At 35.9% G+C, this 14,967-nt stretch overlaps 1 protein-coding gene and 1 pseudogene across 4 annotated transcripts in view; one reads left to right on the forward strand and one right to left on the reverse strand.

The window, feature by feature from the left end:
• Positions 1-14,967, forward strand: part of TRPM7 (transient receptor potential cation channel subfamily M member 7) — a 99,225-nt gene that overhangs the window by 75,520 nt on the left and 8,738 nt on the right. For 2 of the 3 annotated variants that reach the window (XM_081290673.1, XM_081290674.1), the window contains 3 exons: positions 1,338-1,434; positions 11,428-11,498; positions 13,110-13,144. In XM_081290673.1, coding sequence (XP_081146799.1) covers positions 1,338-1,434; positions 11,428-11,498; positions 13,110-13,144 — 203 coding nt within the window. The remainder of the gene's footprint in view (positions 1-1,337; positions 1,435-11,427; positions 11,499-13,109; positions 13,145-14,967) is intronic. The other variant, XM_081290675.1, reaches the window with a different exon arrangement.
• Positions 3,665-8,848, reverse strand: LOC308647351 (large ribosomal subunit protein bL17m-like; annotated as a pseudogene). The gene is made up of 2 exons: positions 8,759-8,848; positions 3,665-4,223 (listed from the first exon to the last, which is right to left on the reverse strand). The product of its transcript is annotated as a large ribosomal subunit protein bL17m-like (transcript).

A 14,967-nucleotide genomic window follows, 5' to 3' on the forward strand; every position in this document is an offset into this window, starting at 1 on the left:
GGTTTGGAAATTTTTTAAAGGTTGCCTAGTATTGTTGTAGTTGAGAAAACAAAATAGTATGCAAGTGTGAGATCTTCCCCAAATTGTTCAATGTGATTTATGAGTTCATCTGGGGGGAAAAGTGATTTAAAAAAAGAAAGAGAATTAGCTGTTAGATACTGAAATATTTTGCAGCTAGCATGGTTAAAACATGAACACTTAGCAAAACATTTTATCTCACCTAGAAATAACCCTTCAAAAAATTGAAATTAATAAGGAATGTTGTCTTAGAAATTGATGAGGAGAGAAAGACTTTGGACAGTTGGATGGAAATTCAGGAAAGTTGCTTATGTTCTCATATCACATCATAAGCTTGGGTGAATTTAGAGTTAAATGTAAAGATTCAAAGCTTAGAAAAATTTTAAGGAAATAGGAATATTTTTTAAGTCAGTAAAGCAACAGGATTTTCTTTTTTCTTTCTTTTTTTTTTAAGAGAGAGGAGAGAGAGAGAGAGAATTTTTTTAATATTTATTTTTTAGTTCTCGGTGGACACAACATCTTTGTTGGTATGTGGTGCTGAGGATCGAACCCAGGCTGCACGCATCCCAGGCGAGCGCGCTACCACTTGAGCCACATCCCCAGCCCCATGGGATTTTCTAAATGTATAAATAATAGAAACTAGTAAGGGACATTGTAAAGACATTTAAAGATCTTATCTGGGGGCTGGGGTTCTGGCTCAGTGGTGGAGCGCCTACCTTGCACATGTGAGGCACTGGGTTCGATCGTCAGCACCACATAAAAATAAACAAAAATAAAGATATTTCATCCATCTATAACTAAAAAAATTTTTTTAAAGTCCTTATCTGTATAAGTCAGAACAAATTTGAAGAAAATAGAAGTTTGATAAAAAATGAGAAGATAAATCCTTTGGTATATATAGCTTATACAAGTATACTTTATTCAGTAACAAAGCTACTACGCCCATTAAAAAGAAATGGCCTCCTCCAAAGCACTATTTTCACTATGTTGATATAAGACAGCAGCTTCTCTTCCCATGAAACAATAATGACTTTATTTTTTCCCCCCCAGTTTTCTTAATTTTCCCAAAATTTTCTTGAACTTGTATTACTATGGAAAGGATTCATTCAAATAAATTTATGACCAATAAGCAATTGCACAGGGTGTTTTCATAAAGTTTGACATTGAAGAAAATAATCATGATCTAAAATATACATTTGTTGTCCAGATAGAATAAAGCATATTGAGCTAAGTAGATCAAGAGACTCTTTTATATTATAATAGTGGCTTGAAATTCAGTTCAATTATTTTAAAATTATATGCATGTATAATATATACAGAATGATATTCCTCCTGGAAACACTTTGAAACCTGTGAGTTCTTTTGCTGGGTTTACGGAATGTCACAAGGCTAACATTTCTCTTCATTCAGAAAAAGGTGAGTAGTTTAACTTAATGGGTTGTTAGCTAACATATTTAAGCTTTAAATGTATTGTATGTTTGTCATATGCCTGAATAATGAATGGTCTGGGAATCAGAAGACAAAGATTCTAGTCCAGTCATACTATAATCTTGAGATTAAGTCATATAATCCTAAACATTCTAATATTATTCTGAAATTGTTTAGTCTGTAAAGATGCAATATAAAGACTCAATTTTTACAAATCTGCTGATTTTAGCTTTTACAAATTGAATATCATGTATTCAGCCTATTTTTTTGTTTAACTTTTAAAAATAGCTAATAAATTTGTTGATTTGAAATTAAAATATACATACTTGAAAAGTTCCCTTTCATGCCAATCTCATGTACTGCCACTATTATTTTTGTCTGCGTTTAGAATTTTATACTTATGTAGTCATATATAACAAATCTTTTCTCTCATATTTTACACAAAAGATAACCTGTCATACTTGTTTTGCACTTTCTATACCATGGTGGTATTTCTGATATTTTTGGAGATGATTGTTGCATAGGCTGGCCTCAAACTTCTGAGCTCAAGCAGTCCTCCTGGAGCCTACCAACTAGCTGAGACTACTGGCACATGCCACTGTGTCCAACACAGCTGTTATTTTTTGAGTCAAAATTTTGTGTGTGTGTGTGTATATCTAAAATTGACAAGTTGAATGATTATAACTTTTTTTTTTTGGAGTGGGGCTGGACTAGGGATTGAACTCAGGGACACTCAACCACTGAGCCACATCCCCAGCCCTATTTAGTATTTTATTTAGAGACAGGGTCTCACTAAGTTGCTTAGGGCTTCACTTTTGCTGAGGCTGGCTTTGAACCCACGATCATCCTGTCTCAGCCTCCCAAGCCACTGGGATTATAAGCATGCACTACCATGCCTAGCTTATTCTTTTTTGATATACTAAATTTACCAGTATATATCATGACCAAGTTGGGTTTATTCCAGGAATGCAAGTTGATTTAACATTCAGAAGTATGATTACTATGATGCATGATCGTAGATAAAAGGAGGAAAGTCATAAGCTCATATCAAGAGCTTCAAAAAAGCCATTTGATAAAATTGTCTATTCATGGTAACATAAAAATAGAAGGAAGTTTCTTAATGTCAGTAAAGGTTATGTGCAAAATTTATCCCATTCATCATATTTCTTAATGAAATACTAAAAGCCCATGATGGAAAACAAGACAAAGATTCTGGCTGCTACTTTTTTTTTTTTTTTTTTAAGAGAGAGTGAGAGAGGAGAGAGAGAGAGAATTTTTTTTTAATATTTATTTTTTTTTTAGTTCTCGGGGGACACAACATCTTTGTTGGTATGTGGTGCTGAGGATCGAACCCGGGCCGCATGCACGCCCCAGCCCTACTTTTTATACTTTATATTCTAGTGAGAGCAATAAAGCAAGTAAAACAAATGATAGAAAAGTAAAGGGGGGAAAAGTAAGTGTGTCCATGGTACTTTAAGTGGATATTATTTCTAAAGTTTGCATTCTTATGCTTTATCCTCACATTTCAGTTTTAGGCCACATCTATTGATGTTCTAAACAAGACAAGGACTGAACTTTGTTTTCCTATTATCTGTTCCCCAAAAACATACAAATATATCTTTACCCTTTCCGACCAGTATATCATAGTTTTGGTTAGTCAACAACCTGGATTCTCTGGTATTGTACTAAATTTCTTCAAATTATTCAGAGTATAATATATTCTGACATTATCACTATATTGAAAAGTTTTTCCTTGAGTCTTCTAATATACCTGAGACATTTGAGAGTAAACATTAGATACTTGTCTTTTTGTGTCTGGCTTATTTTGCTTATTAACTTGATATCTTGTAGTAACATACTTCCATTCTTTTTGGCTTAGTAAATATTCCATTGTGTGTATATATACCATATCCATTCATTTATTAATGGCCCCCCATATCTTGGCTATTATAATTATCCATAAATTTATTATCCCAGATGACAGCTTATTATTTTCTAGAAATCCTAGGGGAAGACAGAAAGATCAATTTACCTGTATTCATGTAAGGAATTTTATCTACTATGTAAAGAGAGGGCTATGTGGCTCCCCAGAAGATTCTGGGCCCCATTAAGACTGTCCATTTTACAATTCTAGTTCCAGTTCTTCTCATACATTAAAAGAATTCCAAAGGCCTGTGATCATAGGCACTGAAGAGAGTCACAGACCTTTCTGCTCCAGTTAGATCCTTGGTAGTTGAGCTGTTTGGGAGCTGCTGAGGCTTGCTTCCTGGTTCTGGTAGAGGTCCTGCTACAGATCGTGAAACAACTGGTTTAGGTCTTAAGGTTGCTGTCTCTGTGAGGTAGAAGCAGGGGTGAGAGGCAGTTCCCTTTATATTCGATCACTGCCATCTTGACCTGATCCTGTTTGGGATCTGCAGCAGCATTCTTGTGTATCCCCCACTCTGATCTTGAAATTGAGGCGTCAGTACTTGAAACTGCTTTGGGATCAAGTCCTTTTCCGTGAGCCAGAAGTCAGCCATGCTCATAGCTCATTTGTTGGTGTCTCTCAGCTTCCCCTAGTCAATGAACTCCTCACTGTAGCCCCTCATCTTGTCCACACGCACCCATGACACCTGGATTCATTCATTTGTGTGTCACTAGTCCTGTGAGCAGGTTTCACAAAAGGTGGATATGGGACTCTGGCCAAGGCCCAGGCAGCAAAATACACGGCCATTGGAGATAGTGGCAACACAGCTAGCCACATTTTCCCCCTTCTCCCCAGATACCTCTTTTACATGCTGTCATTATTTCCTTGAGACAAACACCCAGGAATGATATAGCTGGATCAAATGGTAGTTCAATTTTTTGAGGAGCTACCATATTGTTTTCCATAATGACTGTACTAATTTACATTCCCACCCATCATGTATAAGGGTTCCTTTTTCCCCACATCCTTGCCAACATTTATTTTGTTTTTTGTTTTTATAATAATCATAACAAGTGAGATGGAATCTCAATGTGGTTTTGATTTACATTTTCCTTGTGGTTAAAGATAGCATTTTTTCATATACTGACCATTTATTTGTATGTCTTTTGAGAAGTGTCTACTCAGATATTTAGCTCGTTGACTGGATCACTTTTGTTTTTGTTTTAAATTTTTTTAGACATTGATCATTATGTCTTTATTCATTTATTTTTATGTGGTGCTGAGAATCGAACCCAGTGCCCCATACATATTAGGCAAATGCTCTACCACTGATCCAAAATCCCAGCCCACTTTTGTTTTGTTTTGCATTCTTCATGTATGTTTTACATTAATCCTCTACCAGATGAATAACTGGCAAAGATTTTCTCCCATTCTGTAGATTATTTTGTCACTCTGGTGAATTTTTTTTTCCTTTGCTGTACAGAAGCTTGTTAATATGATGTAATACCATTTGTCAGTTCTTATTTTGTTCCCTTAGCCATTAGAGTCCTATACAGCAAATTGTTGCCTATGCCAATATCTTGAAGTGTTTTTGATTTTTTGAGAGTTTCAGATCTTACTTTAAGATATTAGTTCCATTTTGAGTTGTTTTTTGTACAGGATGAGAGATAAGAGTCTAGTTTTGGTCTTTTGTATGTGGATATCCAGTTTTCCTAACACCGTTTGTTGAAGAGGCTATCTCTTTCTCCAGTGTATGTTTGCATCTTTTTCAAGTATCGGTTGGCTATTATTGTATGAGTTTATTTCTAGGTCCTTGTTACTGTTTAGATATGAGGTGGCCCCTAAAAGCTCATTTGTGAGACAATGCAAGAAAATTTATAGATGAAGTAATTGGGTTATGAGAGCCTTAAGTTAATCAATGCATCTTTTAAGATGCTGATAGGGGTTAACTGGGTGGTTACTTGGGTGGGTAGGGTGTGGCTAGAGTAGGTGGATGTAATTATGGATCTGTTGAGGAATTTTGTATCCTCTTGGTTCAATTTTGGTAGGTTTTTATGTGTACATAAATTTACCCATTCCTCTAGATTTTCTGTCTTTTTGATGTATTATTTTTAAAACAATCCCTAATGATCCTATGAATTTCATTAATATCTATTTTAATACCCTTTTTCTGGGACGGGGAGTATAGCTTGGGGGATATAACTCAGTGGTAGAATGCTTCCCTAGCATGCATGAGTCCTTAGGTTCTGTTGCTAGAATGGCATAAAAAATGTGTGTGAGACACACACACACATACATACACATACTCTCACCCACTCTCTCCCCCTCTCTCCCTCCCTCCCTCCCTCCCTCCCTCCCTCTCTCTCTCCCCCCCTTCCCTCCCTCTCTCCCCCCCTTCCCTCCCTCTCTCTCCCCCCCTTCCCTCCCTCTCTCTCCCCCCCTTCCCCCTCTCTCCTTATTTGTGTCTTCTTACATTGATTAGTTTAACTAAGAATTTGTCAATTTTGTTGCTCTTTTTGAAGAACCATCTCTGTTTCATTTACCCATTGTATTGTTGTTTTAGTTTCTGTTTATCTATTTCTGTCCTGGTCTTTATTATTTCTTTCTATTGATTTTGGGTTTAGTTTGTTCCTGCTTTTCTAAGACCTTGAGATATATCATTAGGTTAGGTTATTTATTTGATATATCCACCCCCTATCTATCTATCTATCTCTCTCTCTCTCTCTCTCTCTCTCTCTCTCTCTCTCTCTCTCAATGTAGTTGAATGAACTCCTTTTCATTCTGCTTTTGCTATGTACTGCATATTCTAGGGTTGTATTGTTTTGATTTGTTCTGTTTCCTTAGACTACTAGGTTGAGCCCAGAGTCTTACACATGCCAGGCAAGCACTGAACTATGTCTTTATCCTTTTTAATTTTGAGACAAGGTCTCAGTAAATTGACCAGTTTGGCCTCAAACTTGCCATCCTCCTGCCTGGGCCTCCATCACCCCAGCTATGCTTCAAAGGGTTTTTTAATTTTCTTGTCTTCAGTGACCCACCGTTTGTTCAAGAGTGTTGTTAAATCTCCATGTGTTTCTATAATATCTCTTTTTTTTTTTTTAGTCTCATTCCATTATGATGTAGTAAGCTGCAAGAAATTTATTAATTTTTTCAAATTTGTTAGGCCTTGCTTTATGGCCTAATATATGATCTGTTTTAGCTGTTGGATAAAGTATTTTGGAGGTGTCAGTTGAGAATTTGATCATTAGTGTAATTTAACTTTTTTTATTATTTTTTTGTTTGGATATCTGTTGGTGAGAGCAAGGTATTGAAGTCATCCACTATTGTTGTATTATGTCTTTTTAATGAATTGTTCCCTTTATCAGTGCATAGTGACCTTCTTTGATTCTTCTGATTTTTGCTTAAAGTCTGTTTTGTCAGATGTGAGTATTACTCATCTTACTTCCTTTAGAATTCTATTTACTTAAAAATCATTTCTGTCCTTTCACTTTCTGTTTGTGTATGTCTTTGCCAGTAAGGTGAGTGTCTTGTAGGTGAATTGTTGGGCCTCGGTTTTTAATCCAATCAGCCAGTCTACATCTTTTAATTATTGAATTTAAGACCACTTGCATTCATGGTTATTATTGAAAGGCACGCACGAACTTGTTCCTGTTGTTTTATTATTTTTTTTTTCTGGTTGTTTTGAATATTTTGTTTGTATCTTCCTCTGTTTTTCATCTTAGATGTTTGAGGGTTTTCTATATTTATAATGTTTTATTCTTTCCTAATTCTCATTTGTTTGTCTACACTGCTACTAAGATTTATTCTTTCTCTGCTGTCATGATCATGTTTATCTTTCTTCCTCTTGTGAGTGTAGGTATATTCTGTAATGCTGATTTAATAGTCATGAATTCCCTTAGTTTATGCTTATTATGGAAGATCTTTATTTTCATCCAATTCTGAAGGATAGCTTTTCTGGTTATAACAAATCTAAGTTGGCAGTTATTTCTTTTATGACTTAAAATACCTCATTTCATGCTCTCCGAGCCTTTAGAATTTTTGCAGAGAAATCTGTTATTCTAATGGGTTTGCCTTGAAATGTAACTTGGTACTCCTCTTTTATAGTTTTTAATATTCTTTCTTTGATCTGTACTTTTGGCAGTTTATAACATTGTGCAAAAGTTCTTTCTGGTTGTGTCTATTTGGAGTTCTAAATGCCTCCTGAACCTGAATGTCCATGTGTTTTCCAAGATTTTAGGAAACTTTCCATTGTTATTTCACAAGATTTTTTTTTTAACATTCACTTTTCAGTTGTAGGTGAACACAGTACCTTTTATTTTTATGTGATGCTGAGGATTGAACCCAGTGCCTCACGCATGCTAGGCAAGTGCTCTTCCTCTGAGCCACAACCCTCACAAAATAGGTTTTCCAGGCCTTCAGCCTTTGTAGTTCTTCTCTCTTGTCTATTCTAGTTATACATGTTTGGTCTTTTAGTAGTGTCCCAGAGACCTTGTATGTTCCCTTCATTCCCTCTTTTTTCTCTTTATTACTGTCTGAATGTGATAATTCTTCAACCTTGTCTTCAGGTTCTGGTATTCTTTCTTCATTTGATCTGGTCTGCTGGTGATACTTTCAACTGAGTTAATTTGACTTAATTTGTGCTTTCAATTTATTTGTTTGGTTCTTTTTCAAATTGTCTATTGTATTGACTTGCACATTCATATCTTCTATTGCTTTCCTTAGTTCATTCAGCTGTTTATTCATGTCCTCTCAGAATTCATTGAGCTCTTTTCCCTCAATACTGGAGATTGCACCAACAGTGCTGTTCCACTGGACAACATCCTCAGCCCTTTTTATTTATTTATTTTTTAATTCAAAGCAGGGTCTTGCTAAGTTGCCAGTGTTGGCCTTGAAATCACAATCTTCCTGCCTCACCCTTCCAAGTCACTGGGATTATAGGCATGTGCCACCATGCCCAGTAAGCTTTTTAAAAGTCATTCTTTTTGAGTTCTTTGTCTACTTTGCTGTTGTTAGAATTAGTTACTAGAGTATAACTTTACGAAGGGTCATGTTACCTTACTTTTTCATATTTCTTTTGTTTCTGTGTTGAGATTTTTTCTTTCTGTTGAAATGGATGTCTCTTCCACTTTTATACAAGGGCCTTCTTATTAGTAGCCTTCTCTGGACAATGTGCCCTGGGATACCAGTTGGTTATACAGTTTTGCGTCTAATTCCAGTTTGACTTAATAGGTTAGTTTCCCTGTAGCTTTCTTGGCTATGATTTGTGGGTTTTGACACAATGTGTACTGTTACAGAGCCTCAGATAACCTGCTTTCTCTTGTAGGTCTCTCAAGACTGTGATCCCTCTAGTAGTTCAGGCAGGTGCAACGGAGACAGCAGAATGATTGGGGTGGGCCCCCTGGTTACTCCTTCAGTCTTGTCAGCAATGTGTGGTCTGGCAGGGTATGGGGATGAGTTATGCTGAAGGCTCCCTGTAGATTCATTGTCCACAACCATTGTGTTATTCCTCTCTACTCTTGATATGGGGGTGAATGATCAGGAGTGGGACTTCAAGCTCCCTGCCATACCTACTTGGAGCTGGATTAATCGCTGGTTGTCTTCTCCCCCTGCCTTTTTTTGTAATAAATTGAAGGATCCACCAAGGTTCAAGCAGGACTAGGTTATGGCAGGAGTAAGGTGCAGTTTCTCTGAGGGGAGCCGGAAGTGTGGCTCAACTGCAGAGCACCCACCCAACATGCTAAAAGTACCACATTTAATCCCTAGCACTTCATGGAAAAAAGAAAGTAAATGTGACAACAGCAACAAAATAGAGAAATAAAGTAAAAACCAAATTAAAAACAACCATAGCGCCAACAGCAAGAAACAAAAGGGGCAAAAATACTATCAAATAAACTAAAAAGTTAAGTACAGTTAATTAAAAAAAAAAGAAAAAAGAAAAACTAAAAGTTTAAAGCGAAAAGAGGAAAGCAGGGTAAATATAGATAAGTGGAAAAAATAAAAGACAAAAATTAAATTTTTAAAGAGAAGAGAGGGCTGGGGTTGTAGCTCAGTGGTGGAACTACCAAACATGAGGCACTAGTGTTCGATTCTTAGTACCACATAAGAAATAAGTGGGTGAAATGAAGGTGTTGTGTCCATCTACAACTTAAAAAGAAAAAAAAAAAGAGAAGCTAGGTATGCTGTGCATGCTTGTAGTCTCAGCAACTTGGTGGGGATAATGCAGGACTATCACAAGTTCAAGGCCAACCTGGACAGCTTAGAACCTGTCCAAAATAAAAAGCACTGGAGATATAGCCCAGTAGTAAAGCACCCCTGGGTTGAATCTTCAGTTCCAAATACAGAGAAAGAGAAAATATATATACACAAAGGAAAAATAGTGGTTAAAACATTAATAACTTGCTCCCTGTTGGTATGCACAGATTGTGCAGGTAAGAGCAGATTACCTGCAGCCTATACAAGAACTTCAGTCTGAGAATTTTTGTCTCCTCCTTTCCTTTTTGGTGCCAGGCTTTCAGTGTGAATGGTTTCTGACAGGAGCCAGTTGGAATCTCTCTCAGCTACCCTACATACTAAAATAAACTAAGGTGAAACTCAGACCTCCCCAGGAAAGATTTACTCTGGAATTACTTGTGTTGCACACTCCAAGAATGGGGCAGATGCCAAGGTTATAGAATGTCAATGGAGCATGGAGTGAAATTCGTCTAGCACAGGTTCCCTCTGGTGCCTTTTGCATTGTGCACTCCAAGGGCAGTGCTGACAGGTTCTGTATTATGTCAAATGACTCTGGCGCTTTTTGTGCTGCACTCTTTTGAATAAGGAGAATCTATGGAGATCTTGCTCTCTGTGCTGGGGGAGTTGACAGTGGACTCAGTGTAGTCCACTCCCCTTAACTATGGTGTTCCTGAGACTTGGCTCCCTAGCTCCCAAACAAAATCAAGTTCCCCAGATTCCTACAGCTGGCTTCCCAAAGTGCTAGTTTTAAAGCGGAAACATCTTGTTCTCATGTGTTTCCTCTGTCCTTTAAGCATAGCAGTCCAATTTTTCACTGCATAGAATTCTCAAAACAGTTTATATCAGAGGCTCTGTCCCTGGACCAAACTGACACTTAGGGCATCTCCCCACTGCGCTACTCTAGTAATATTGACATGGGACCTAAAGACAGAAAAATGCAAGAGGCTTTGACTAAGCAGTATGCTCAGATAAGACTTTCTCAAGACGACTACCTATTACAGCACCAGGAGAATATGCTATGAAGTATAGAGAACTTCCAGAGCCAGTTTGCCGTGCAGATCCCAAGTGCATTGACTGTATTTCTACCAGGTGACTGTTCCTGGGTATAGTGCTCACTGGGCCTCTGCCTCATTCACCCATCCTCCCACTTCCCATCCTGGGTGCTTTGTTTTACCCTGTTCAACCATATGAAGTCTCTAGGTTGTTCCAAGTCTCTGTCCACTATTGAACTTCACCATTCTCCCACCGTCACCCATCACACCTTTATTTGCATCTGCTCTTCAGTTATTTCATTTTGTCTCATGGGGAAGTGGGCAAGTTCTAGGTGCCTTCAGGATCTCCAGGGTGTCATCTTCAGTCACTTGGGGGGGTGGATATTCATTGTAACAGTCTTTGTTATAGCAAGAAATTGGAAACAGACCAAATATCTACTAGTAGGAGTTTCTTGACTTCTCTAGTGAAGGTAATATGGAACAAAAGGGAAAGACTTTTACTCATACTTTTTTTTTTGCAACACATAAATTTGTACACTTCTTTTTGTTTGTTTGTTTGGTGTGTGTGTGGTGCTGGAGATTGAACCCAGGGCCTTGTGCATGGAAGGCAAGCACTCTACCAATTGAGCTATATCCCCAGCCCTGCAACACATAAATTTGAATACTCAAAATAAATTGAATAATTTGGGGGTTTGTTGAGCCTTGTGCAACTCTTGTGTTCCATAGTGTTGGTAATAAATTATTTTATGAAGATTATATATAGCATACCTAGAAACACTTTTCATTTGATTAGTCGATATTTTTTTTTAATTTTAGTTGTTTGAGTTTTTATCTTTTCTAAATTTCTTTCAGTAGAAAGCAGTGATAGAAGACCATCTACAGAAGATACTCAGGATGTAGATTCCAAAGCAGCTTTACTACCGGTTTGTAGATTTCTATGAAACAAATACATGTAAATGAATACATATTTATTAAAGAAAAGTTAATTGGTGGTGCTGTTCTATATGAAATTATGAAAATTTCAAGAAAATTTACCTTTGAAAATTTACATCAATGTTTAGTGGCAGTTATAGAGAAAATTTCTTTTGTATTATATAGTCAGGAAAAATTTTTGCAGAAGAAAGAAAGGGTGGACCTTTTTGTTTGAGTTAAAAAAATTAATTTCATGAGCTTATTCCTAGCCATTTGATTTTGCAAATTCCCTTTAAAAGTAAGACATCTGATATCCAAAACAAATAGCTTAGGAGAAATAAAAATTTCTTTTATAGTCAGATATGAAGAAAGTAGTGTTAATATTAAATATTAACTTGATAGATTGTGTTGCTAAAAATCATGTTATTAAACAAATTTACATCAATGGAAAGGAGTTGGCCAATGGATTTTCACAGTAACAGATCCTCCTTTTTGGAGAAAAACATCCTGAACCTAAACTGCATGCTATTGCAACAAAGTCCCCTTGAAGATGACCAAATTAGAAATTTATATTAACAGTATTAAACACCTAATAACAATAGTAGTGTTTTGGGTTGTAGATAATAAAATAACTACATCTAAAGTGGTTAAAAGGCATAAAGGAACATATTTCAAGACATGAGGAAAGGAAAAAAGATGCTGTGCTAAAAGACTGCCAAATTTGAAAAGAATCTAGAAATTAAGAATTAAAATGGGTGTGGTGGCACACCCTATAATCCCAGCAGCTTCTGTGGCTGGGGCAAGAAAATCACAAGTTCAAAGCCAGCCTCAGCAACTTTGCAAGGCCCTGTCTCAAAATAAAACATAAAAAGGTCTGGAGATTTGGCTTAGTAGTTAATAAGCACCACTGACACGAATAATAAATAAATACTCAATAAGGGTTAGATAACAGATGAGGTTATCCAAAGAGATTACTAAACTGCATCAGAATACATCAGAAAGCAAAATGGATAGGTGGAAAATACATTAAATGTGAAGATACATGGGAAGTGTATCTATTTGACTCAGAGTAGACAAAATTTGAAGAACTATAAATGACTTGGAATATGTAAAAATTCAAATTCAGGATCCAAACTAGAGAAATAAAAATATTTATACCTAGAAACATCACCAAATCTGCTGGATAAAAACCATTATATATACAAAGAAGGCTAAGATAAAATGCCTATATATCATTAGCAATTGTTTTTGAATTTCATTGTTTGCATGATTTTAATTTTTCTGTTTGTACTTTGATATTCTTTTGGCAAGGGGCACATTATTTTTAGAATCATAGAAAGAAATGTATATTTTGTTACAGTAAGATTGTCATCAAACAATTTGTAGAACTAGAAAAACTATGCTGTGGGAAATAAGACTCCTGAAATTCTTTATTCCACCTTATGGTAGTTATATACATTTATTGTCTTATAAGTTCATTTATATGACACAAGGACTTCATATTGAATTTTTAACCCCTCATTCTTGAAACATACTATAAGAAACAAAAGTGTTAAGCAGTTATGTTTCACCTAGAGATTTTTGGTTTTTGAATTTTTGTTTGTGTTTGTTTTTAACTACAGGATTGGTTACAAGATAGATCATCAAACAGAGAAATGTAAGTAATACTTTTTTCAGCTCTTTGCATTATCTCTTTAGTGCTCCTTTATTTATAGGTGATGATTATTCTAGTATCTCATATCTTTATATAGATAAGATTGGGAAACATATAGTTATACTTTATAATTACATTCTACTAAATCTTCCTAATAGTGAAACAATTTTGACTTGATTTTTTTTTTTAATACTGGGGATTGGACCCAGGGCCTCCTCACACATGCTGTGTAAGTGCCCTACCATCCATGATTTTATACTTAGTCTTGTTTCCAACTTGTTCTTGAATAAATTTGTTGAAGTTCAGTACTTAAGTTTTATATGTGATTAACTTCTCTGTCCATCATTCTAATCAAACTTTGCAGTTTCTTTTGGAAAATACTTCCATGATTAGAGCAGTAATACACAGTTTACATTAGAGAGTCTGAAAAAAAAAAAAAGAGAGAGAGAGTCTGTATATAGGAAGATTCACTAAAAAGCTGATAGGTAATCCAGAATCAAAAGGTGGAAACAAAAGGAAACCTGACAGATAAGTGTCCTTGGAAAGTGAAATTTTTTACTACAGACAAAACTTAAGGATAAAAAAGAATCAAAGATAACTTCTGTGTGCCTAACTAGGAAGTAGTATTTTAGGTTTTCTAAGCAAATTTTTAAAGTCTTTTTTTGACACTAATTTGATCCTGGAAGCATGGAGACTTAACTCTCTGATACAGACCACTTGAGAAGGGAAGCCAATTTGAAGAAATTATACATTCCAGTAAGAATCTGAAATGGTTGTGAATATATAGAGAAGAAAATAAACCATGTGCTACATAGGTAAGCAGCTCTTCAAAATGTTTGAGTAGCCTAGCCCTGAGTGGCATTTAGAAGACCTACCTTCATTCAGACCTCTTCAGGGACTGTTATCTTTTATAATCAAAGACACAGGATATAAATACAGAATAGGTGACTGGAAGTTCATCTGAATTCTGGTGTCTTAATAAGGAAATACTGTCTAACACAGTTGACCCAGAGAAGTATCCAAAAGGTTGGAGTTCGACTTTTGTAGTTCTGAGAAAAAGAGTGGTTATTAGCAGCAGGCAAAAGGATAATGCTTGTGTCAAAATAATTCCTATAAGCGAATAGTTATATGCTATTAAGGTAAAAATCAATCTTTAAGATTGGATGGAGTATGAAAACTGGAAAAAGAGGCTGCCATAAGCCCTTTGCTCCCGAGATCCTTTTGGATCTTGTCCTTTCAGTCATGAGCAAGGCTGCATAGCTGTATATATGGGTAGAGCAAAGCCTGGAACCCATTTTTCTGTTATCATTCCACTCTTCTTTCAACTATATGTGGGTCTCTTATTTTGCATTAGAATCCTTGAAATTAAAAGAACTTCCACTTGGGGATGGGGTTGTGGCTCTGTGGCAAAATGCCTGCCTCACACATATGAGGCACTGGGTTCGATCCTCAGCACCACATAAAAATAAATAAAGGTATGGTGTCCATCTATAATTTAAAAAATATTTTTTTAAAAAAAAGAACTTCCACTTGTTGCAAATAGGCATTGTTATTAAAAATATTTTGAAGATTGTACAAAAAAATTGACATTTGAAATTGAATTCTGCAGAATGACATCTATTACTGTTCTCTTGAGTTCCTTTCCCATCAGTACTATTGAAGTATTTTTAGAATCCTGGAAAGTCATTTCAAGACATTGTTATCACAGTGTTATGAATCTCCCACAAATACAGAAGTCATGAAATATTTTACTTTGTTAATATCTTACTTTCAGTTTGACACTAAACTAGGAATGATGTTTATATAGGCATAAACTGGAGATACAA

This window comes from Spermophilus citellus, assembly GCF_964194105.1.
Source record: "Spermophilus citellus genome assembly, chromosome: 4".
In the NCBI taxonomy this organism is placed as follows: Eukaryota; Metazoa; Chordata; class Mammalia; order Rodentia; family Sciuridae; genus Spermophilus; species Spermophilus citellus.